The 24,915-nt window shown below is 38.4% G+C and overlaps 6 protein-coding genes across 14 annotated transcripts; 2 read left to right on the top strand and 4 right to left on the bottom strand.

The window, feature by feature from the left end:
• Positions 1-243: 243 nt before the first annotated feature.
• LOC143357147 (PXMP2/4 family protein 4-like) lies at positions 244-4,156 on the bottom strand. Of its 3 annotated transcripts, none has more exons than XR_013082775.1 (6): positions 2,610-3,253; positions 2,168-2,391; positions 1,159-1,271; positions 1,004-1,074; positions 735-932; positions 244-546 (listed from the first exon to the last, which is right to left on the bottom strand). XR_013082775.1 is itself a non-coding variant. In XM_076793416.1 (6 exons), exons 2-6 carry the CDS (start codon positions 2,742-2,744, stop codon positions 789-791), a joined length of 687 nt encoding a protein of 228 aa, XP_076649531.1. In that variant the 5' UTR covers positions 2,745-2,805; positions 4,031-4,156; the 3' UTR covers positions 244-788. The 3 variants fall into 3 exon arrangements, 2 of the variants coding, with proteins under 2 accessions (XP_076649531.1, XP_076649532.1); XM_076793416.1 differs by adding an exon at positions 4,031-4,156 and having other exon boundaries at positions 244-932; positions 2,610-2,805; XM_076793417.1 differs by adding an exon at positions 3,306-3,781 and having other exon boundaries at positions 244-932; positions 2,610-2,805.
• On the bottom strand, positions 3,974-5,184 carry LOC143357148 (N-acetyltransferase 9-like protein). 2 transcript variants are annotated; one of them, XM_076793418.1, is made up of 6 exons: positions 5,045-5,184; positions 4,763-4,872; positions 4,640-4,696; positions 4,393-4,533; positions 4,233-4,327; positions 3,974-4,157 (listed from the first exon to the last, which is right to left on the bottom strand). In XM_076793418.1, exons 1-6 carry the CDS (start codon positions 5,119-5,121, stop codon positions 4,038-4,040), a joined length of 600 nt encoding a protein of 199 aa, XP_076649533.1. In that variant the 5' UTR covers positions 5,122-5,184; the 3' UTR covers positions 3,974-4,037. The 2 variants fall into 2 exon arrangements, with proteins under 2 accessions (XP_076649533.1, XP_076649534.1); XM_076793419.1 differs by having other exon boundaries at positions 4,640-4,675.
• Positions 5,124-13,057, top strand: LOC143357131 (ecto-NOX disulfide-thiol exchanger 2). 2 transcript variants are annotated; one of them, XM_076793384.1, is made up of 10 exons: positions 5,124-5,259; positions 5,542-5,803; positions 5,913-6,508; positions 6,601-6,818; positions 6,910-7,104; positions 7,209-7,392; positions 9,141-9,247; positions 10,600-10,794; positions 10,871-11,180; positions 11,279-13,057. In XM_076793384.1, the coding sequence occupies exons 2-10, from the start codon at positions 5,544-5,546 to the stop codon at positions 11,494-11,496; spliced, it is 2,283 nt and encodes a 760-aa protein (XP_076649499.1). In that variant the 5' UTR covers positions 5,124-5,259; positions 5,542-5,543; the 3' UTR covers positions 11,497-13,057. The 2 variants fall into 2 exon arrangements, with proteins under 2 accessions (XP_076649499.1, XP_076649498.1); XM_076793383.1 differs by lacking the exon at positions 5,124-5,259 and adding an exon at positions 5,261-5,391.
• A 536-nt stretch (positions 13,058-13,593) lies between these two features.
• Ago (F-box and WD-40 domain protein 7) lies at positions 13,594-19,193 on the bottom strand. Of its 4 annotated transcripts, XM_076793399.1 has the most exons (9): positions 18,776-19,193; positions 18,502-18,663; positions 17,966-18,202; positions 17,639-17,868; positions 17,452-17,554; positions 16,868-17,386; positions 16,365-16,772; positions 15,912-16,227; positions 13,594-15,818 (listed from the first exon to the last, which is right to left on the bottom strand). In XM_076793399.1, exons 3-9 carry the CDS (start codon positions 18,170-18,172, stop codon positions 15,655-15,657), a joined length of 1,947 nt encoding a protein of 648 aa, XP_076649514.1. In that variant the 5' UTR covers positions 18,173-18,202; positions 18,502-18,663; positions 18,776-19,193; the 3' UTR covers positions 13,594-15,654. The 4 variants fall into 4 exon arrangements, with proteins under 4 accessions (XP_076649514.1, XP_076649513.1, XP_076649516.1 ...); XM_076793398.1 differs by lacking the exon at positions 18,502-18,663; XM_076793401.1 differs by lacking the exon at positions 18,502-18,663 and having other exon boundaries at positions 17,966-18,131.
• A 788-nt stretch (positions 19,194-19,981) lies between these two features.
• On the top strand, positions 19,982-22,903 carry Vps4 (vacuolar protein sorting 4). The gene is made up of 6 exons (XM_076793407.1): positions 19,982-20,341; positions 20,448-20,559; positions 20,640-21,016; positions 21,089-21,356; positions 21,428-21,870; positions 21,952-22,903. The coding sequence occupies exons 1-6, from the start codon at positions 20,318-20,320 to the stop codon at positions 22,051-22,053; spliced, it is 1,326 nt and encodes a 441-aa protein (XP_076649522.1). The 5' UTR covers positions 19,982-20,317; the 3' UTR covers positions 22,054-22,903.
• Pdp (pyruvate dehydrogenase [acetyl-transferring]-phosphatase 1-like protein, mitochondrial) lies at positions 22,852-24,912 on the bottom strand. Of its 2 annotated transcripts, none has more exons than XM_076793406.1 (4): positions 24,528-24,912; positions 24,313-24,454; positions 23,754-24,218; positions 22,852-23,673 (listed from the first exon to the last, which is right to left on the bottom strand). In XM_076793406.1, the coding sequence occupies exons 1-4, from the start codon at positions 24,657-24,659 to the stop codon at positions 22,994-22,996; spliced, it is 1,419 nt and encodes a 472-aa protein (XP_076649521.1). In that variant the 5' UTR covers positions 24,660-24,912; the 3' UTR covers positions 22,852-22,993. The 2 variants fall into 2 exon arrangements, with proteins under 2 accessions (XP_076649521.1, XP_076649520.1); XM_076793405.1 differs by having other exon boundaries at positions 23,754-24,230; positions 24,528-24,909.
• Positions 24,913-24,915: the final 3 nt, after the last annotated feature.

Raw genomic sequence — 24,915 nt, 5'->3', positions numbered from 1 at the left:
AATAATATGATAATGATAGTGATGATGGGATAATGATGATTACAAGAATGATAATAATAATAATTCAATTATTCTGCAATATGAAACATCCAAAAGACTGCATTGAATGAAGAGACTAATACACCCTATATATATACGTACACATATACATACATATATGTTATATATGTGTACAACAACTAAAAATATCTTAACTGTTTCAAAGATGAAAGTCAATATTTTCAATAAGAACCATTATTCATCTACAATGTATTTGAAATAGAATAATAGCAAATTCTTTTATTCTTTGCTAAGAACCTTTTTTTACCTTAATTATCGACATATACATAAAATGTGTGGAAAATAAATATGTACTATTACTATTTTTTTACAATTTAAAAGGGCATGATTAAGAGACAATTCATTACGAGAGATACTGTAACGATTACATACTCTGTTGCACTGATATACTACATCGTACATATAGTTTTGTACGAAATTTATTATTTATAGTAAAAGCCGGAATGTTGTTCAGAATTTGCTTTATTGTGCAGTATGTATTTCATCCTAGGTTGTAAGGTGCAAGAACATTATAGCAGTATCATAAACTACAAGATTGTGAATTTTGTTGTTCTCTTACAAGTTGTATCAAATACGACACGTTTCGATTAAAATCGTTCGCTTACAATGAGACTAACTATAACGATAATATATATATATATATACGTAATATGATGATATGTTAATTGTTGTACTTAATTTTCGTTTGCAAATCACGAGGTCGAGTTTTTCGTTCTGGACCACTAGGTCTATTCAGATAAAGGCACTCTTTTTACGTAACAAAGAATATTGACCCAACAGAAGGCTGCAACACTGACGAAAGATACTCGCAGCGGCGGTGGTATTAGCAAAAAGTTGAAGAATTGTACTGGCAACCAGTACATGCAAGAAGTCTAAGAAAAAGTTATGAATTCGTGAGACGTATGTTAAACAATGAGATACGCGAATACGAATTTCGTTGTACCTTGAACGTTTGTAGAAATTTGGCTTTACATTCGCTGAGAATGTCTGCTTTCTGCTCCATAAAGCTCATACCTGAAATATTCGCAGATATTGAGAGATTACTGTAAAACAAGCGAGAGAGCTACGCGATACGGTGAATGCAGATAAAATACACACTGATAAAAAACACCGTAATCAATGGCGGTGTAAGTATGAACTGATCGGCAAAAAGTTTCAGAAGAACGATCTTCATTGTCTTGCCTTTGTAAAACGCATCCAACCATTTATACCTGATGCAAAAATCGTTTCGATCGTGAAAAAATCTGTAAATTTGATCTGCTAGAAGAAAAATGGAAACGTCTCGGTCCGACCGATCGTGTAAATTCGTGCGAGTAAAAACACGCCGATCATTTTCTTGTTTTATCGCATTATCAGTGGTTGCAACACGATCCATCGAAAACCGGTAATGATTTATAAAGAAATTTTGAAGCGTAACAAATGACAAAAGCTGTATGTATACATGTTTACAATGCGATGCAATATAGGGCGAGAAACCTGACGGTTTCTTTGCCCACTCGGTCAATGCAATTTCCATTTCTCATGCAATCATTTTCTGGGGTATAAATAAATAGGTGCATACATATATATAAATATATATATAGATACTCGCCATCCTGGTTTATCCAACATTGGTATCTATAATAGAATGAAAGAAGCGTTAATTGAATAATGATCTAATTATTATAGGAAAAGTTGATTCGATCCATATAAATTCTGAACGGTATTTAACAATCGGCGTTCCCGTAAGGGCATCGCATCCTCATCTTTGTCTTCGTGTTCGATCTCGAATTCGTCAAACTTGGTCGAAGCCCCCTATGTTTAGCATTATTCGATGAATTGAAATCAAATGAAAATTAGTTGATAATATTTATGTGCGCATGCAGTTCATAAATACATGTAGAGAAGGGTACGAACGATGACGCAAATATGTGAAAGCGGAGCGTAATTAACGAAGCGATATCATAAATTAGAGTAACATACAAACGCATGCATGTATGTAGGTATGATTTTGTGTGTGTGTGTGTGTGTGTGGGGGGGGGGGGTGGGTGTGTGGGGGTGGGTGCGTGCGTGCGTGCGTGCGTGCGTGTTCACGTAGAATAGAATGAGATCGACTTGGCGAAGATACCATCCATGGAGCACCGGTCCTGCTATAAAGCAACCGTAGATAGCGTATCGTTCAAGTTGTGCCCAATTGTAATTGTCATTGTAATCGCTCGACCGCGTCCTACTATCCTCGTCCGATAAAATTAATGGTTCGTTGAACGTTCTTGACCGAGGAAAAGATTGTGTTTGGGCATCGATCGTGTTTGATTCTTCGATTCCTTGCGGCACCGAGGACGCTACCGGAAACTACAATCACGAGAATTCTTCGATTAAAACAATAGAAACCTACTCTTCTCGTTTTATTCGAAATAAAATAGAGTATGGCAATTCGTTATTATAATAGATACGTATTTATATTGAAAAATTTAATTTTTCACGCTAAATGCTAAACGCATACAATTCATGCTTCAAAAAGCTTCGAATTTTATAGATTGACCATAATCCATAATCTGTGATAAAATCACCTTGAACACTTTGTTGTAAGTTTGTTGTGCGAATTCGGCACCGGTATAAAAAGATCCGTATATTATCGAGTTGACGAGCAGTGGTCTCTTCTGCGCACAACTCTTCAACTCTCTTAGTATTCTTGATGTGGCCATGGTCGTCTAGAATTTTTACGCGACGGCAGCTTTTTCCGGTTTATTTAGTTTCTTGTGTTCACTGAAAATTAATGATGCGTCACCCGAATCAAACATACAGCGTTATCGCGGCGTACGAACGACAAACATCTTCCACAAAATAGTTTCTTTTATCATCAGTTGCCGCGTACATTGCGGCAGCAAGGAACATTTGGAACGACCAAATAAACATATAGAAGAATAGGTACTTAGATGAATTCTAATCGCATCGTGTACCAGTTTGGTACACATGAGACGAATGCACAAAAGCATTTGTATTTAACTGGACATTCGTAATTGAAAGTAAGCGATAATCGGTATGCCAAATACACAGAGAAAACAAGGGAGAATTAACAAGGGAGTACCGCAATGCGGCAGAGCCAGACGCGCGTGTACACCACACGTCAAATTCTTTTACAATTTAGACAGAGCCGAAAAATATCGAATCCATCTGAAGCTTACACGTATACATCTCATGTTGAACAATTAATAAAGAATACAGAACTTTTGAAAACCACAACAAAGATGTGTCCACATACATACCGCATTCGCTTCAAATTTATTTTCTTATGTCGAATCGTGACACAACCGCTCAGAACACGTATCTTCTCAACGAAGAGTCTCGAAATTGTTTCACTCGGTTCATTATAATATCGTGTACGATCGCATATTGCGAACAATTAACAAACGAACTTTTATAATTTCTTAAAATTGCAGTATCCTCGTCACTTAAAAGAAGAGAAATTTTTCTACCGCCGAAAAAGTTGTTTTATCACACCATCACAAATAACGATGAAATCGCAACACGTGTCGTCGATTTATTATGAAACGCAGTTTTAGATTATACGATGTCACTTGTATCACATTGTTACGTATTTACTCTACTTTTTAAAAAATTATGTAATCTTTTGTTTTTACTTTTAAATTTGCATAAATAAGTCTTGGCTTAATTAATAAACCGAAAAGTATCGGTACGTTCGAAATACCACTCCGAGGAAGATGTGTACGCGATGTAACACGTGTAGCCGACCATGGACACTTAAGATCTAATCAAAACCAATCACGTCCCCGTTATAGCAATTGATATCTATTCCCATATAGAGACTGTTTGCTATCGCAAAATAACGCGTGTCCTATCTTCGCGGCAAATCAAAAGTTTCGTCATGGGCAATATTTTTTGTTGTTCATAATACAAAAAATATACGAGGAAATCGAAAGCATGTTCCTCTTTGTACCGAGTCTATTAAAAAATACATAACATTATAAACAATGGAATTATGTATCTTTGTAAACGTCATAATTCATCGTCATAATTTCAGAATACAACCATTCTCTCCATTCCTGATGTACGACTTTTTCGAGGGTGCATTCCTGGAACACCTTGTTTTTCTCCATCTAGGAATAAATTAAAATTATTGTTATCGTGAAATAATATTTTCTACCGAGGACAGTGCTGGTTTGACACATTACCTCCTGAAATTGTAATTTCGTGAACATCTTTATACTGTTCTCATTGTCAAATTTAATCTTTGCTCTGTATCTGGTAACGTGTAGTTTGTCGATCCCTGTGGTCGAAGAAAATTCCATTACGCGCGACTACAGAAAAAATAAATTGAAGTAAAATACATACCATAGAGTAGCATTAATATCATTGCTTCCCACCCCCTTTTCTTATTTCTATAAGCGGCGTTCGCTATCATAATTTCAACTTCCGCGGTATTCGCCTGATCCTGATCGTTAAAAAATAGATTTGTGTCACCGATCATAGCTTCTGAAATTGATATACATATGTGTAGACATATACTTAGATATCGTTACACGATCGAAACTCAGAGACACAAAAATCGAATGATTTTGAGTTGAAGCGTTTCGCATACCTATTTCGTCGCAGGTGTTGAGAAGGATACTTTTCTCTAAAATAATAAAAGTGCATTCTGTAACAAAAAAAATTATTCGGTACGAATGTTATGTTTCCGCAAGTAAACATCGGTTACACTCACTGTCTTGATCTTGACACCATCGTTGTTGCATCAAATATTCTTCCTCCAACGTTAAAGCCTCCGAACCGGTAAAATATTGTAATTCTGGTGACTTCATCCATTCGTGGTACCTGGAAAAATGACAATTATTCGGTAATCCATAATGAAAACAAGCGATCCGCAAGTTTGAAATATTTTTGCCACACGTAAGTGTGGCAGACGATTTAAAAATGGCAGATATCGTTTTAGCGTAAGTAGGTAAAACATTGCCAATAATCGATCGGAGGGTCAACGGATACCAGCCTTTTAACATGTTTTTTCTTGTAAGGTACTAAAATTACGTTCATGCCGATTATTTTAAGAAATTCGTTGTCTTTCATAATCGAGAGTCAATTGGCATCGAAGCAATCGAGGAAATGAATCGACTGCGAGATTCGAAGTTAAAGAGGTTACGTTCGTCGTTCTGCCATATTGGATGCAAAGTTTGCACTGGTGATATGATCTAGGATTCTTAACAAGTAAATTCATTTCTCTTATTTTCTTGCCATTCGTAATTGTAACTCGAGGCGTAGTTGCCGACGGGTTAAACAATTCTGGAAAGATGGCGTATAATTTTCCGGGTGTACCAACGGCCGCTATGCCACCAATGGGTATGTTCAGAATTCCTAACCGTACGCATTCATTACGCTCTATACCGTTTACCAATCTAAAACTATAATTCGGTAGATCGTTGAATATGTTACGATCGCCTCGTCGAAGGTAAATGCTCAATTTCATTTAAGGAAGTCGCTTGTTTCCAGGTATGGGACCGATGGGGCCCTTGGCCCCGATCGCAGGACCACAAAGTTTCATGGAATTAGCTAGTCAAGGATTTCCTCCGTTACCTCCGCCGATACCACTGCCTGGGATGAACGATTCTCCTTTAGAGTTTAGCACGAATAAGAATCAACCGCCTCTAGCTAGAGAATCTTCGGAAGACAATAACGATAAGAGAACCGAAAAGAATGATATTAGACGAGAACGGGAGAACAGGGAGGGTAGGGATAATCGTGATAACAGAAGGTATCGCTTTTCCTTCTTCCTTATTCGAATACGATATTCTTACGACACATATTCATACGATAATATTACAATGGTCTTTCGTTTGTCTTTGTACGCTCGACGATCATAGATCTAGGAGCGAACGAAGCGACAGAAGAGAGAGAGATCGGGAAAGAAGAGAAGAGAGGAACGACAGAGATAGAAGAGAGGAACGACGACCGGAGGAAAGAAGCGGTATAAACTCGTCGACGGGTAACAATAGCAGTCATAATAATAATAATTCAAACGGTAATGAACTTCCTCCGACGTCGAATACCAGTGGAACCGCGAATCTAGGAGCTCAAATGGAACAAGCTACAGGCGTTTGGGGAATGGGTGTAGGATATCCCGTGATGGGCATGGGCCCTATGGGGCCGATGGGACCAATGATGAGCGAAATGACGCTCGGTCCTCACATGGGACACACGCATAGTTACGGTCCTATGAGCATGGGAATGATGTCGCACGACGGTAGTATGATCGGAGCGCAGATATTAGGACCGGAACAAATAATGAGCGACGCTGCTCAAATAATGAGCGGTGCTCTACCCCCACAGCCATCGTCAACGCAAGGTACCAAAGAAATCATACATTGTAAAAGTTGTACTTTGTTCCCACCGAATCCAAACGCACCACCCCCAACGACCAGAGAAAGGCCACCAGGGTGCAGAACAATATTTGTAGGAGGTACCTGTTCGTCGATATCTTTCTACATTTTACGTTGTATTGGAGTTTGAATTATATCCGAATGTTTCGAAATGTTTGAATTGTTGTTGTAGGTTTGCCAGAAAATATCACAGAAACGATAATTCAAGAAATATTCGAGAGGTGCGGAGAGATAACAACGTTGCGTCTTTCGAAAAAGAATTTCTGTCACATACGTTTTGTACTCGAGAGCAGCGTCGACGCGGCTATCTATTTGTCTGGATACAGAGTTAGAATAGGATCTAGCGGCGATTCTGTGAACACGGGCAGGCTTCACGTAGACTTTGCTCAGGTTTGTAATTCTTTTCTGTGTACCTTTCCGATCGTTCGTTCGTACTCGTATGTAATATAATATTGTACTTTCGATGATGATGGAAATGTAGGCCAGAGACGATCAGTACGAATGGGAATGCAGACAACGTCAATTACAAAGAGAACAACGACACAGAGAAAGAGTCGAGCAGGAAAGGCAACGAGCACCGTCCAGTCCACCGCCGGTTGTGCATTACACGGATCACGAGGCGTCGAATATTTGCGAAAAGATCAAACAAGATGACACGTTTATGAAAGCGGTACAAGTGAGTAACAGTGGAGGACGTTATCATTGAAATTCGACGGTAAAAAAGAACTAGTTAAACTAACTAGTTCGTACCACGTACAATTTCTGTTGATTTGATCTCAGGTTGTGGTGACGTGGCTCGAACGCGGGGATTGTACTAAACGCAACGCCAATACGTTTTACTCGATGATTCAATCGACGAATTCTCATGTCCGACGACTACTCACGGAAAAGGTCGCGTACGAAGAGGAACTTCAGAAGGCGAAGGAATTAATGAAGGGCAGGATGCAGGGACTTCTGATACAATGTACGTTTATACGATTTATGTTTTTTTTTTTTGTTACATCACAGCTCTGTACCATTGTACATCTTTTGTGTACACAAGAGCAAATCCACATACATATTGCTTTGTCTGGTAAGTTTTTTTTTTGGCATACCGTAAGGACAAGTCCTGCGACAAGCAGGAAAATGCAATTACGGCAGAATATCGCGCGTCTTGTCTTGTGTTAACAAAATCGAGTACTCTTCTTCTCTTCTTCTTCTTCTGCTTCTTCTTCTTCTTCTACTTCTTCTTCTTCTTCTGCCATCGTTGGTAAATTCCGAGAGAGAGAGAGAGAGAGAGAGAGAGAGAGAGAGAGAGAGAGAGAGAGAGAGAGAGAGAGAGAGAGAACGTACTATAACAACTGCAGTATTTCGTGTTATAGTAGATACGGAAAGGTACGTTGTTTCTGATATTAAAGCTCTTGACATTTAAAGAAGATTCGATCGCTAGAAGATAATATCGGATATGAAATATAACATTATTGTATCTCCTATAGCGAACGAGCTTGTTCGATAGAAAAATCGGATCGATAATCGAGACGAGTCTTTTAAAAAATTGTCTATTTCGCCCTTGAGTTGAGTTCGTTGATCAACTGTTCGTATCAGGTGTATCGTATCGTATAGTATCTTATCGTATTGTATTGTATTGTATTGTATCGTATCGTAAGAAATTGATTACGTGACGAGAATGGTCAATCACGGTGAATGCACAATCAGGACATCTCGGTAGAAGGATCGAACCAAAGACAGTAGGAGAAAATCTAAGGTGGGTGAAGATATCCTGTCTACTACTGTCGGTTACTATACGAGTACGTCTAGGCGCTAACGGTGAACGAAGCGTCGAACGAAAAAGACAGCGGAAGCACAAATCTATCACGAAAATTCATTTTCTAGAGATTTAGTGTATCTAAGAGTTGCATGCTTGCAATGCTAAGGATTAAGGGTGATGGGCTAAACATTTGTTGCAGAGACGATATCGTGCTACGATTCCCGCTTAGGCGCTCCAAGCGCTATAGGCGCGTTACTTTTTCGAACTTTCTGCAGACCGTTTCGAATACCGCGCTGGATCTAACTCGTGTTCGGCTCCATCGATCGTCCTCGCAGGAATCGTAGCTCGAAGATCGTCCTAACGTTTACGTTGGAAGGCTCTACATGTTGTAAGTTGTTAGGCGTATAAACATAGCGCGTATTTTCCCCAAGGGAAATAGCCAGCGATCGTGACACGTTGAAAAGATTGGCTGATCTCGGCTGCCGAATCGGAACACCTCGAAAAGGATACTCGGTACACGAACAAAACCGGTTCGAAACCTACTAGATATTCCATGTTCCTCGTAACATACAACTGCAAGTAGTTTACATAATGAGAACAGTTTATAGAGTTGATTGTGTACAGCACGATTTTTAGTAGAATTCACACGGATACCGCTCGGATACCGCTCGGATACCACTCGGATATCGACGATATCGGCGATACGATAGCGATAGAGGTTCCAGGCTAATGTCGAGATCGATTCGTTGCGGGATGCAAACGATACGAACGTGTCGTGGACAATAGTATAGAGGGGGAGGATAGAGATGACAATCTCAGAGAGTTCTATTTAACAAAGTCAAGAGTAGATCGCTATAACGAGTATAACATATTAGACGAAAACGAACGTAGAGTTGTTCAAGCAGGGTATACAACAGAAGATTTGTTGTGTTTTTGTATGCAACATGCGACCATGTCATCAACAGTCAGTCAGATTGAACGCGTGTTTACTGCGGCCAGCCACAAGAAGGTCTGGGATCACTTCACAAAGGCTCAACGGAAGAACATCGAAATGTGGAAGAAACAATCCTCGGTATGTATTTGCATTTTCACGCCAGCAGCGTGGCCAGCTCACGTTACTTTCTTTACAATTAGACGACAACCAGATCGGTAATCGATCACGGGCAAAGTCTTGCGCGACTCTGAACCAGTTGCAAAGCGAGACAAAGCTTTTTTCTCTGCATTCGCGCGATCAGCCCGAACAGCGCGATCGCGCGTTTTGCAAATTCATTTATTTTTCCGAGAAAAAGGTAAGTGAGTTTGAGCGAACGTGTTGACAACGGCTTTTCAAATCTGGTCAGACACACACGCTTTCTCTGTATGATCGGTCTTGTAAACATTTTCGGATTATCGGAATGTAAAAAGGTAACGGACGGGTAGAGTTTCCTTCCACTAGTCCCGTTTCTGTCGAACGGGTACAATTGTCCGGAGCGAACAGGTAACCGAACCAACCAATTACTGATCGAAATACTTGTAAGATCGAGCAACGATTCGGATCACGGACGTCGGATGTTTGCTGCGAGACCGCGGGACGAACGCAGAGCACGTCGTACCCTGCTCTGTTCCTGTTCCTGTTCCTATCCGCATCCGCATCGGATGACATTCTCTGGATACCATTGTTCTCGAGGCAACGCCAGAAATTTTTTCTTTTTCACACACTTTCGTTCTTTCTTTCTTTCTTTCTTACTTTTTTTTTCCTTCTTTCCTTCTTTCTTTCGCCCTTTCACTTTCTTTCTTTCTTTTTTTTTTGTTCAATAAAATATATTTCTCATAGCGTTTGAGGAGAACAGTGAGCTCACAGCTTTTCGGAACGTAGAGTCGCATACGTATGCTCCCCACACGTTACTTAAACTATCTCCAAAACATCGCATCGGTCGAAAGAATCGCATCACAGTCTCAATATAGGATAACAATGCTCCTCTGTGCGAGATTTAAGTTCTATCTGTACGACATGGTGGTTCAGACAGGTAAGCGCGCGTCCTTTTTTTTTAACGAGTCTGGGCTCCTCTACCCGACTACTCGACTACTCGACTACTCGACTATCAGACTATCCGACTATCCGACTACCCGATTACCGGCACCTTGACCGCGAATTCTTCACGCTGGAAACCTGTATCGGGATCCACCCCCTTATCGTGTTTCGAAATTCTCGACCAACTCGTGCAACCAACTCGATTTCAAGAATCAGAGATTCAGAGATTCAGCGAGACGAATCGATACCGCAAAAAACACATAAATATATATGTATATAGTATATATGTATTCATGTATACATATATACATATATATGTATTTATTTATTTATTTATATTTATTTATTTGTGTTATCATTTTCAAAAATGTTGGTATTGAAACTAATTCGATGACCGATCGTTACGATGGCAGGAAATCAAAGCAGTGCAACTGGAAGAAAGTTTGATGGAGGGCGAAGGAGAAATGGAAGTATCCGACTCGGAGGAAGAGCCGCAACGCAAGAAATCTAGGAATCAGTCGGACGTTCACGACGATTCTGAAAGACTGCAAGTGCTCAAGGAAGAAAACGATAGTCTTCGATGCCAATTGGAAGCGTACAAAAACGAGGTGAATATACGAGACTCGTTTGTCCAGTGGATGTGTTTTACGAATAACCGAATGATTAATGATTTACGTTTTGTAGGTCGATTTGCTGAAATCCGAGACGAAAAGTGACATCGACGCCAAGGAGAAACAAATGAAAATGTTACAGCAAACTTTGAAAGGAATGCAGGAACAATTGATGCAATCGAGAAAACAGCAAGCGCAGGACGATCAAAAGATCAAAGATCTGACCGTGAAACTGAATGCTACCAAAAAAGAAGAACCCAGAGAAAGCGAGATCATTACGTTGGACAAAGACGATGACATAAACGAGGAGCCTCGAACTCCGAAACAATTAGCTTTGACATCCAGTTCCGTTCAAATTACTCAAAAGGATGCCAAACTAATAGGTACTTTTCAAACATTTTCATTCTGTGGTTCGCTCTCGAACTCTTTACTTCGCAATTCTGTAAGACCGTGTAAGATCGTCTCCTGTTGCGGGTTTCAGGATTGATAGCGACGTTTTTACATATTCATCCGTTCGGTGCGAGCGTAGATTATTTATGGTCCTATTTACAAAAAATGGAGCCCGGCATCAAACCGAACGAAGTGGAAGCGCTGATGCAACGATTTCCTCAAGTCTTTAAGCAGGATTTGTTTGGAATTGGAGCAAATATGGAAAGGCGTTGGCAATTTTCAGGTTTCAACGTTTATCGTGGTCATTGAAACCGGTAAACCGATTCGATTAGGAATTTTCGAATATTTTGTGATCGTGTAACGACTTCTCTTTCTCTACAGATTTTTGTCTTGTGATACTGTGTTTTAGCAGAAATCTTTTATTTTCAAACGCAATCGACGTACCATGTCCATCGCTTGTTAATTTGTAAATTCAGTTGTTGCTCGAATTTTTGGAAACTAGTCAAACAACTTAGGGAAACATCTCTTGGTCTCATATGGAAGACCATTGGTTCGACTTCTTTACAATGTTTGCTCTTTTCTTTTCTTTTCTTTTCTTTTCTTTTCTTTTCAAAATATGTTCAGCCAGGACGAAACGTTATAAATTATTTGGCAAATATTATTTTCGCGTTATCGATGTGCACACACGTGTCCAATACTAGAAACTGTTAGCTGCGTATAAATGAAAACCAGCAGCACTCACACTTATCGTACGCGAAATTCAGCATTTGTTACATAGATCCGATCGTTCAGCGTATCGGCGACGCATCGTTCTTTTTATATCAATAATTGTATACGTTTCATGGCTAAACGTGTTCGTGTGCTTCAGCTAGATTATTTCCAATGAAAAATGTTTGATGTAAATTTGTTATCGACGCAAAGTAAATGTACAAAATAGTAGTCGCGCGTGTCTTTGTATCGACGTGTATCGTTCGTTCACGAGAAGGTGGCACACAGAAACTTGTGGGATTGTATCTGATACCCCCACTTTGCGTTTACAAATACATACTTACTCACCGGACGAAGAAAATGAACGAACCCAACGTTCTACTACGCTCTACGCTCTATCTTCTCGTGGACGTACAATACGTGTACATTCTATTTTATCGTATCGTACTGTATTCTATTTTCGAACAGAAACTTATCACTCTGTTCCAATGATACACTTGGTATCGTAATCGAATCGAATATTCAGTATTTCATTGCTATATTTTGCAATTTTATTTGCAACTTTTTTCTTATCGTTGATTCGAATTTCAAAGTTAATCGATTAGGAAACATCGAAGACGATCGATTCGTATTCGAATCTTTTCGATTACATTTACCAGACTCACCGACAGAGGGCTAGAAATCAGAACAGTAGTTTAGTACAGTATACGTTTACATTTACAGTATAGTCAGTTTGTCAGTTATCGAAAGCTTGACACTAACTGTAACTGTAATAGAACGTAAATTCGTTCATTTCAATCGTGTTCAGCTAGGTGTAAATTCCTTGCCGACACCGATACCGATACCGATATCGATACGAATACGAATACGAATACAAATACCAATCGGAAAGAAGAATATTATCAGTCTTTTCTATTTTGAAACACATCGTACTGTTAAGCACTTGGCGCTCTCTAACCTCGCATGCACGAGTGTGCACATATGTTAAAGATCTCAGGTACTATATATGTACATACATATGTACGACACAATGCAAGACTAACGTCGTGATGCGTATAATCATTGTTAGGTTAGTCCAGTGTCTCCCCCGATTATGTACATCAAGTAAACGCGGAGGTACTCCGTAATTACGATTTGTTTGATCTAAGGAAAGAGAACATGTACGACGCGAATTCGATAGATTATTACGATATACTTGGCTGTACGAAGGAGTCAAGCACCGAAGACATGAAACGTGCATATCATGCATTAGCTTTAAAATTTCATCCCGACAAAAATCTATTGGAACCTGACAGAATAAAGTTCCAACGTATTTCGGAAGCTTGGAACGTGTTACGTGATCCAACGTCGAGGAAAGAATACGATGCTGTGCGAAAGCAAATGGAACTAGATTCGGACAATGCTCCGGTACACGCAAGAATATCGGTTAACGAACTGGAAACGATAGATAATAAGGAAGACACGTCTGTTTATCGATGTAGATGCGGTGGTCTCTACGCTGTTCAGAAGGAGTATATACAAGAAGAGAATCAGTTTGTATACGTTCCGTGTTCAGAGTGTACTTTTGTTATTGTTGTCGAAACATGATTTTTCTGTGTAAAATTCAAAATTACTAATACCACTTAACACCGTTTCGAGCTGTCGGAACGGTTTAAAAAAAGAGAGAGAGAGAGAGAAAAGAAACGGCAAATAACAAAATTTAAAATGCAGCAACATTTTCTATTTCTTATAAAAAATGATACAACAGATAACACATCATTACAAATATAAACTATTGAGCAATATACAAATAAAACACGATTCTTTGAATATCCTAGGTTCAGTAATAAAAATTGCATTTACACGAACCATATTTCCAATTACAGACAGTACAGATATGTACATTTGATTTCTTTATCATCAAACAATGTAGGATTTTCGATTTTCGTAATTAAAAGGTATATGAAACATTTTATGCTCAGTCCTACGATACGTCGAAGAATTTCAGTATTTGTACTCGTTCTTGTAATAACAACAGATTATACCTTGCCCGATGATTCGTGCGTATTGCACAGGAAAGTCTGCAATTCTTATTATTGTCCCGTAGCAAAATCAGACTCGTTACTAATGTCCAAATTAATATAGTTTATTTAAATATTAACGCCTTGATAATCCAATTAAATTACTATCACGGATTAATTCTGATTATCATCCAATCGACTGCCGAATAATTTTTTAACGCTGTACGTGGCGAAAATAATTAAACGTCTCGGAAGTATTTGCGACAAACGGAAAATACTATTATTACACATTGTACTACAATCTTTTCATTATCTTTTCGTAAACAGCGTCAAAACAATATCTACATGTATAGAGAGGAAAAATTAATAAATTGCACTCATTCCCGCTCTCTCGGGAAAATGCTTGCATTGTGAAAACGAAAATATGTCAAAAATTTCACATAAGGCCAGAAATAAACGTGAAATTTCAAAATATTCGAAAAAATTTTCATATGTTGTAAGCAAACAACCATAACGTAATCGTAGAGAGAGAGAGAGAGAATTACAATTTTGATACATGTGGATACGTGTCGGTTGATAACCAAATGATCGTGGTACAATTTGCAAATTTGACATAGTTGGATAACGTCGGATTTTGTTCCGTACATGAAATTATAACGCAAATTCATTGCACGTGATGCGTTTGATCAGTAAAATAAGAAAATGTTACAAGTTCGAACGCAAGATGAAACTAATACGAATGAAATATTAGAAATCGCAGTGATTTTCAAAAATGGATCTACAAATCGAAAAATTAGGTACATGTTACGACTTTATGTGATTTCGTATGTGTAGATTTTTTTTATGGACACTGAACGATAAAGATCGACGATCTGACGTTTACGAAACGAAAAGAAATAGATTAAATGGAAAACGGTATACGATTCATTAGAAAATGACTAAAAAAGTAACGTGTACGTTATCGAATAAATCGTGTACAATCCCCACGGAAATCGAAATGTAAATGAAAAATTTCCACGACGCTAACGACGCGCAAAACAGATTCAAAAAACTTGTAATGTAAACAGAAATATGTCCATCAACTTATTCATTTTATTTCACTACTATTATCGTTCTTTCAAATTCATAATTTCATTCGAATTTTTTACTTTTTTCTTCCGACTGTTCTGTTTTCTTTTCTTTTTTTTTTGTTCCATTTTATATTTCATTTGAACTTTCCGTTTAGTTTTGAAAATTTGAGATTCTTTAAGCAATATTCTCTTGATCTATATAAGCTTGACAAATATGGTAAGAAATCTTTCTTTCTGTAGTTTAAAAATACTTTCCTAAACGCCCGTACAAATCGTTATGTAATCATAATGTTTAACGTGGGCTGATTTCGTTTCAATTGCTAGCGATTTCCTTTAGATTTCATAACAGCAATAATACAATAGTACACTGATAAGCTCCTCGTTCTTCATAATTTGTTAAGTCTTTGAAATTTCATATTTCATATTTGTACACCATGATTTTAATACACTCCATAATTAATATAATTAATGCCATCGGTTTGAACGGTCTACCACTTTGGAGATCATTTACAGCAACTATAGAATCACGCCTGACTTTTTCTGATCTCCCTCCAGGTTATCGACATACATTCTTATCACAATCACGCCACGTAATACATGAATCATTGTACAAGAGATTGTTTGCGCTACCTAATTAGAGTATGTACAGAAGTCATAGAGGAGGGCAGTTTCGTCTGCAAAAAAGTGCACTATTTTACCTCTACGTCAAAGTCGAGTACAAGAAGTTTGGTCTCCTCTGTGCCGTTACGGCTACCCACTGCACACACCAGTTTTGTATCACTTGCACGTATTCTCCACACAACACCACCACTTCCGCCGCTCTCCAGCGCTACCAAATTTCTTATAAAATCACCTGAAAATACGATGTCAATTTTAAAGAGTATTCCTAAATACGGTGAAGGAGGACGGTACTATTTTTGAAGAAAGCCGAAATTAATGAACGAACCAGTTTTAACGTCCCACAGTTTAACCGTGCCATCGTCGGACGAAGTAATTACAAAGTGACTGTTAAATTGGAGACAAGTGACCGCAGACTGATGTTTGTTCGGACCGGAAAGAGTTTGAAGACAATGTCCGCTAACGATATCCCAAACTTTCACTGTCGAGTCGGCGTTTCCAGACACCAATATATTATTACGTAATTCCATTCCCGACGTGAGCGATTGATGTCCCATTAATGTATGCCTGCATGCACCGGTTTCAACTTCCCATACTCTTATACTTGTATCCAGGGAACCGCTAACAACGTGTACACCGTCGAACTGGTACAAAAGAAATGGACGCAGATGTAGAATGGATACAATACCAAAGGATGATCGATCTTAAAACGTTGTCTCCGTAAGCCCCGCTGAAACGTCTATTATCGATTGTTCGTCGTTGCGCGTACGATAATGCTTACTTGGAGGGAATAAACACGATTCGTATGTCCTTGTAGAGTATGAAGGCACTCCTCGCGTTCCGGATTCCAAACCTTAACCACATAATCGTAAGCTCCGCTGACTACCAATTTTCCATCGTATTGCACGCATCTAACAGCTGCCAAATGGCCCACGAGCACGTGTAAACATTCGCCGGTATCCACTTGCCATACCCTTAACGTAGCATCTCTGCTACCGCTGACTACTTTGTTGCCGTGCAAATGCATACATCTCACTGTCGACGTATGACCATATAAAGTGTGAATGCATTGGCCAGTTTCAGCATTCCATACTTTTAACGTACGATCCGTACTACCGCTGATCACGGTAGTACCGGACATTTGAGAGGACCATACACCACCGGTATGTCCTACCAATGTCCTCAGGCACTACAACGAAACGAATACAGAATGAGCACGACAGTACGAGAGAAGCAAGAAACAACGAGAAAATCTATGCCAAGAAAAGACACGAATTGCTGTACCTTGCCTGTAACAGCGGACCACACTTTAAGAGTATTGTCATCCGAGCCACTCACTATGCGATTACCCGAGAATTGGAGACACGTGATCACATGGTCGTCGTGTCCTTTTAGAACTTTCGGCGTACGAATTGGTTTTGTTCTCCAATTCATTTTAATATTATGCTGTCTCATGTACGCCTGCTTCCATGGTGACGACGTATTACCCGAGTTTCGACAATTCTTTCGTTTCATAGGCGGTAAGTCTTTCAGATTTTCTATACCAGCTGCTCTGCATTTTTCTTTCCACAGTAAATTATCGTCAGCAAGAAATCGCCAATTACGACACGTCTGCGCTGCGCGCAAAAGATCTCTTGGCTCTAGGAAAGCTAATACCGACAAGGCCAACTCCTTTGGCAGTAACGATATGAAATCTCTCTGGAATTGAGGTTCTATCACTTGCATCATGTGCCGTACTTGCGTCGGTTCGCACCTTTCAATTAATTCGTCTATAGCTAACATTCTTTCCGCGTTCGACCACCTCTGCAATTCAAATTGATATTAATATTTCTACGCTTTATCCTATTTTAGAAACAATTTTCTTGTACCTGAAATTGAAGAAGCCAATCGCTCATTTCAGGCGGTGGATTATCTTTTGTTGGAATAACGCACCTCGTATGCTTACTTTTGTCATCTAATTTTTTAATAATCCTGAAAACACGAAACGTTATGCGCTATCTATTTAACAAAAAGATTAAAGGCGTTATTGAAAAAAACTGCTCTGACGGTACTTACATCGAATGTGACTTATCTTCCGGATTAAGTTTTTTACAAGGTAAACTCGGTTCGGTTTCGCTTCTACGTTTTCTTTGAGGTTGAACGACATCCAGTGGTACACAGGTATGTAAAATAGGACTCTGTACCCTTTGTGCAAGAGACTGTGTTTGCGACACGGACAACGAACAATTGGTACTTTCGATGTCAGGTTCGCATTCCGTGTCACAGAATATCCCAGTGTCACTGATCTAATATCGTTATACACAGATATTAATTCGACGTAGAATTAATTAACGCAGAATCGTCTTGGTGGTATAACACAGGCAACTCTAAAATGGAACTTACTTCGCTATCTTTTTCACTGGTATCGTCTTCTTCCTCCTCGCCGTCTTCACCATAATCTTCGGACTCTCCATCTTGTAGTAAAACAGAATGCATAGGTTTTAAGGAACTAGGCCCTGGCACACCTTCGATACCCTCTGCAGGAATTGGACTAATACCACCTGATTTACTGTCAGTTATTTTATTAGACGACGAAGAAGGGACAGACATTACTGGCTTATGTCCGATATATTATATTACCTAGATGCACGAAACAATAATTTTTCTTTAAATTTAAGGAAAAATTTATTTTTCTTATTTTTTGTACACACTGTACGCGGCATGTAGAAAACGTAGAAAAGAAGAAAAATATCGCTATCCGTTCAATGAAATTCTTTTAGAAAATTAGGCTATGCTTATGATATTAAAGACTATAGAGACATAATCGTAAGAATTTCAGAATCGTTCGTTCGTAGGGCTACTACGAACGATTGAAAATAAAATTACATAAACTGAAAAAAAAATACAAGAGGGCTGAAACCATTATTTCAAGTACCTACGTAACATTCTATAGCATGGATTTTTTCAGACTTAAAATCGAAGATATTACTAAAAACATGTTGTCACTAACTGCATCCAAAGGATGAAAAATAATCCTTTGGACTGCATACGAATCCTAACCTTAGACGAATCATAGAACTAAATTGGTCTTGGAACATAGCCTAGAATAATAAAAGAACGAACCGGTCAGCCACACCCCTATATTTATGCAAGATTATCATAAATACCAAAAGAGCAAGATAAAAAAGTTAAATATGAATAGGCAAATCATACTTAGGTTAAATGTTTCTCTTCGGTGGCACCCTTATTGTAAAACTATTGTACGACGATAATCCAAGTTTCTTAGTTTCGGCTAATGTTTCTATCATATGGTTGCGGCAAGCATTTTTTTGTATTTATCAAAATTTCGCCAGATTCTAGTGCGACAAAATGAACTTTTTGATCGAAGTTTTAGGCCAACTCGACTGTTGAAATAAAAATAAGAAACAGGTACAAACACGGAGAAAGATCCATCGGTAGCTCTAAGTAGCCCCGAGGTTTTTATCTCTTCGGATTCGGTATTCGGTGCTTCGTAGACAGGTAGCTGTTGCTGCACATGCGTTCACATTCGTAAGCCGCATATTCACCATTTATTATCTCGTCGCTTTTCGTATGTTGCGAATACACACCACATTTTTACATAATTCTCAACTTGAAAAATTACCAAATTAAACGCATCACAGTAAAATAGATACGTACCTAAAAAAATTTTCCGAAGAAGTAAATATGTAACCGATTTTATATTCGATGCTTGTTATTCGGACAAATTTTCAAAATTGGAAATGAATCTTTCGAAATTGCGAGTTTCAATATATATATAGAAGCTCAATATTTATTCCCCTTGATTTGTTACGTATTATCTGCTTACACGCAGACATAGACCAACGCGTACAAATATTGTATATTTGTTTAAATATACTTTTCAACGAACCAACAACTTCTTTAATCTAATTCAAATAATTTCACGTATATATATATATATATTTCACGTATTAACCAGAATCAGAACATGTGGGTTTTGTTATATATATATATATATATATATATATATATATATATATATATATATATATATATATATAACAAAACCCACATGTTCTGATTCTGGTTAAAAATATGAAAGTGGTTTTGTTCCATGTAAAAAGTAGACATGGTTCTGTTCCATGCTGAAAAGTAGATATGGTTCTGTTCCATGCTAAAAATCAGAGTAGGGGGTAGAAATCCCGGGCGTGAGCGTAAGCACTCTCATATCCTGTCTGACCATCTCTGACTGTCTCTGACTAAATCTATATCCGGTGAGGGCGCTGGAGGGCGCCGAGAGTGCCTCGGGTAAAATCCCCTAGGACATCTCGTCGCCTAATTGCTGTCTGTTGGCAGCGGTGCCAACTGCGCCATCTGCGTGAGTGTTCGGGAATTACACTCTGCTCTCTACACAAGGAAGGACGCTGCATCACAGATGCAGTGTATTCAAAACTCTTCGAAGCTGTTTAGTGACGAATATGATATGTCAAGCGGTGACGCGGTGACGTTGGACAACTGAATTTTGAAGGTTATCAAACGATAGAGAAATTGAAATTCTCACATCGAAAAGAATCAATCACGAAATAGCATAGTCCATCAATGTGGTAGATCGCCGTCTCGATCGCCGTCTTCTCCTTATTTTATCGAGACGTTGCGACGTATCGTGACGATAAATAGATAAATAGATAGACGACTCTGTAAATATTCAGTTTTTAGAACAAGGCAAAGGTTAGGTACAATTTTTAAAGTAATACAATGGCTCTAGGCGCGATATTGCAGGTGAACTGTCAAATTTCGTTACTTTCATTTTTGTATTTAACCAAGTATTAAACCGACGATTGTAACTATCGTTGTTTCTGTTTTTTTTTCTCTTTGTATTTTGTAGAAAGCTATAGATCTCGTTACCAAAGCGACGGAAGAAGATCGCAACAAAAACTATGAAGAAGCGCTTAGGTTGTACGAACACGCAGTTGAATATTTTCTACACTCTATTAAATGTAGGAGTATCGTTTAATTCCTTTGGTATGGGTTTCCATTACAAAGTAATATTCATTCAAGTTTCTGCGATTCTTTTCAGATGAAATGCAAGGAGATAGAGCAAAAGAAAGTATCAGAGCGAAATGTACGCAATATTTGGAAAGAGCTGAAAAGTTAAAGGCCTACCTAAAGAAAAATAAGAAGAAACCTGTGAAAGCGGGCGAAGATAATTCTAAAGCCGAGGACAAAAAGAGCGATAGCGGTGACAGCGATACAGACAGTGATCCAGAAAAGAAAAAGCTTCAAAGTAAATTGGAGGGAGCGATAATTATTGAAAAACCAGATGTGAAATGGAGCGACGTTGCTGGACTAGATGCAGCGAAAGAAGCTTTAAAAGAGGCTGTTATATTGCCAATACGTTTCCCACACCTCTTCACTGGAAAACGGATCCCTTGGAAGGGTATCTTGCTGTTTGGGGTAACTTTTTATGCAAAAAAAGATTAATAACCTCACATAAATATTTTTCAAATAATTTTGAGATATTTCCAGCCACCAGGTACCGGTAAATCGTACTTGGCGAAAGCGGTGGCCACAGAAGCCAATAATTCGACATTCTTCTCTGTATCATCGTCCGATTTGGTGAGCAAGTGGCTCGGCGAGTCCGAGAAGCTTGTCAAAAATTTGTTCGAATTAGCTCGACAACACAAGCCTAGCATTATATTTATCGATGAAGTCGATTCGCTTTGTTCGTCACGTTCCGATAATGAATCAGAATCTGCGAGGAGAATAAAAACCGAATTTTTAGTTCAAATGCAAGGTAACGAGAGATTTGGTTTCCTAACGTAGGAATGTAATTTGTTCAATGTTCAAATGAAATTGATTCGTCAGGCGTTGGTTCGGACAATGACGGCATACTGGTACTGGGGGCTACCAATATACCATGGGTATTGGATTCTGCGATTAGAAGAAGATTCGAGAAAAGAATTTATATTGCCCTACCCGATGAACAAGCCAGGGTTATAATGTTTAAGATTCATTTAGGAAGTACTTCGCATAATTTGACGGAAGAAGATTTTAAGAAGTTGGCAGCAGCTACTGATGGATATTCAGGAGCCGATATAAGTGTCATTATTCGAGAAGCGCTAATGGAACCTGTTCGACAAGTCCAAATGGCGACACATTTTAAACGCGTAAGAGGTCCATCGCCGAAAGATCCTACGGTGATCGTAGACGATTTACTTACACCTTGTTCGCCTGGGGACCCAGCTGCTATCGAAATGAGTTGGATGGAAGTCGAAGGAGACAAATTGTATGAGCCACCTGTAACTATGGTAAGCGAAGACACAAACTACGTTTACGTGAAGAATTGTTTGAACCGTAATTCATTGTAATGTGTAAACTTCTATATTCAGAAAGATATGTTGAAATCATTGATGACTACTCGACCTACAGTGAACGAAGAGGATATGACCAAACTAGAGAAATTCAAGCAAGACTTTGGTCAGGAAGGTTGATCCTTGGACTTTGATAAAGATGTAAATCAATGTACACTTCCAAAAGTATGTTTCAGTTACACGCGCTTGCCTTACATCTTGTTTTATTACCGCTACTACGACTACACAGTATTTATATGTAAAACCACGAGAACTCGACAAGTTCTTGTGTATCCGTTTCTCTTTATCATTTTTCTTTGTTTTTCTTTCCTCTTTTAATATCAAAAACGCAATAACAATATCATTGTCAGAGCTTAATGCTTATTCATGAATACTATTTGTCAATGTATAAATATCACCGAATGAACTATACACGAGATGAACCTATGAACTATATATTTTAAAATGAAGAACTGTTAGATTTCGATCAGTGAACACAGACGATATTGTTTTCTATTTCTATGTATTGATTAGTAGAATACGCGACGAGGAAATTGAAATATGCGTGTTTTCACATTATCTTGTAATCAACGCTATGATTGTACCTAACAAATTAACTGTATAATATGTAGGCTTAAAACACATTTCGAAATGATATTTAAGATTATAGTTCAGCAATTTCTTTGTATATTTTATAATTCTCAATCCTGCTTAGACTTTCTCGCATAGACGAATTGTCTACGATATTATATGTCGCATTTGTTCGAAACACAAAAATGATAAACAATCGGTTTAAATAACTTACCGGGTTATATGAGCGCGATTATATACAACACGTAGTATGTATATGTATGTATATATATATGTGTGTGTGTGTGTGTGCGCGTGTGTGTATATGTATATATACATATACGTGTTACAATGAAACAGGACACTGTATCCATGTAAAATGTTTTTATTGTTAACTAAATAAATAACAAGATGTACACGATGATAGTTCGATGGTCTCCAATTACGTTCGAAAACGAGTTAGAATTAGTTGGAAAATATTGTACAAAAATAATAAGAGATTTTCACGTATTTAAGGAGGACAGTGTCTTAAAAATTCAGAATCCATATAAACAACAGTTACCGTGATATCATCGCGAAATATTCGAACTACCGGACTAGATAACGTCAATAATCGTGACAATTTCCCGTGATCTATACCATAGTCGGTCCCACCGAGCGCGTGTCTCAGTAGGTGTGTTGCCGCGTTACTATCGAGAGGTTTCTTTTTCAAACCCTCTTTACGCTGCAACAGCATCTTATTTATATCGGACAGCTTCATGTTTCTGCAGGGCAACCGCAGTGAACTTAACGTCACTTTTCCGCTCATATGTTCGCCCACTAAGCGTACACCTTCCAAAGGTGATATTAAATCCCATAGACCGTCGCTTGCTATTATAAGGAATTTGTCTCTAGGTGTCAGCCTGTGGTATTTAACTTCTGGTTTGGCTGTTAAGTATGGTGGAGTATGACAATTTGGTGGTATTATGGCTTCGCCTATATATGGCACTACTTCTCGTAAAGTTTGTCTGTCCCACTTGTAATGAAAATCACCCAGCGAACGAAGAGGCGCTAATTGACCAAGAAGTCGTTCCATTTTAATTATAGTCGACTTCTCGTTCGGTGGATGTTCAGATAAGATTCTGTCAACTTCTGCGCGATTATCAGTATTATGTTCCACGGTCATTAACTTTGCAGACCAGCCGTCGTCTTCTGCAGTTTAACCATACAGTAAACAAATCAATTACGTCTGTTCAATAGATACGTTACGTTTGACTAAAAGAAACTCATACCGGAAAGCGTCCCGAGTACCGCTTGGCAGTCGCCTACTCCGGCAACGTGCAAATGAGGACCATCTATGTGCGCGACAACAGCTACAGCACCACTCGTTGCGACCTCGAGGAACTCTTCCGAATCTTTTTTACCTAAATTTAGTAATGCTTCGTTCGACAAATCGTTGTCTAATCTCATAAATGCGTTTTCCAAAGCTGTTTCCATTTGAAATTCCGACGTATATTCTGCTTCTATGAGGTCTTTCACAAAGCGTAAGAAGCTTTCCTGATATAGATCTTTATTTCTAGAACCAAATTTGGTCTTATTGTTAAACGTTTGCAAAAGTTCTAACTTATTATCCGAGTTGACCGTGCTTAAGTATTGTTCGAGTAATTTTCTAGGTAATAAACAAGCCGATATATAATGGAAAAGTCTTTTAGATGTCACTTGTGCGCAAGAGTTACCTCCATGACCATCGAATACACCTAATAAAATTCCTGAAATCAATATGTATTTGCATTGCACTTGGAACTAGATCGAGAAATGTGTCTGTTGGAATGTTTAATGTAGCTTTTATACCTTTAGTGAGTAAACATTGGGCTTCCGATCGAGCATCCTCCATAGGATTATTAGATGCTAATTGATTAGAGTCGTAATATTTTATAGAACTTTGCCCATTAAATTCCTTGGTATACTCGTTTGCTTGTAGAACGGTGGTAACCTAAACGAACTTATAAATATATTTTTCTATTTTCAAAGAAATGTTTTCTGTGAAATTGCTAATGCCACATTACCTCTTGCGGAGTAAGACGCGGCAATGCCATGTACAATCTTCGCACACATTTGTTGCCATGCCTCTGTTTCTGACTAATGTACGCATTGCTGACAGTTTTAATCAGATTGTTGCTAACGTTGTGCAAGACCATTCTTTTCTGTGATTTTGCAGTATAATTATGCTAACACGCTCTCGTGGTTTTGTTCATACAGTTCATTTTGATTTCCTTGCAGGTTACGTTAAGTACCCACTACTCAAAGAACACATTTTTTAAAAGATAATTTCGTGTACGTACCTCTTTATTACAGTAATGTTATATTGTTATAGATATTACGAATGCGCTTGCAATTTCGAGCAATTATATTGACATGATTTAAAATTAATGGTTATAATTATATCCTACATAC

The sequence above is a fragment of the Halictus rubicundus genome, chromosome 9, assembly GCF_050948215.1.
Source record: "Halictus rubicundus isolate RS-2024b chromosome 9, iyHalRubi1_principal, whole genome shotgun sequence".
NCBI classification, from domain to species: domain Eukaryota; kingdom Metazoa; phylum Arthropoda; class Insecta; order Hymenoptera; family Halictidae; genus Halictus; species Halictus rubicundus.
This window is presented reverse-complemented; position numbering and strand designations above follow the sequence as displayed.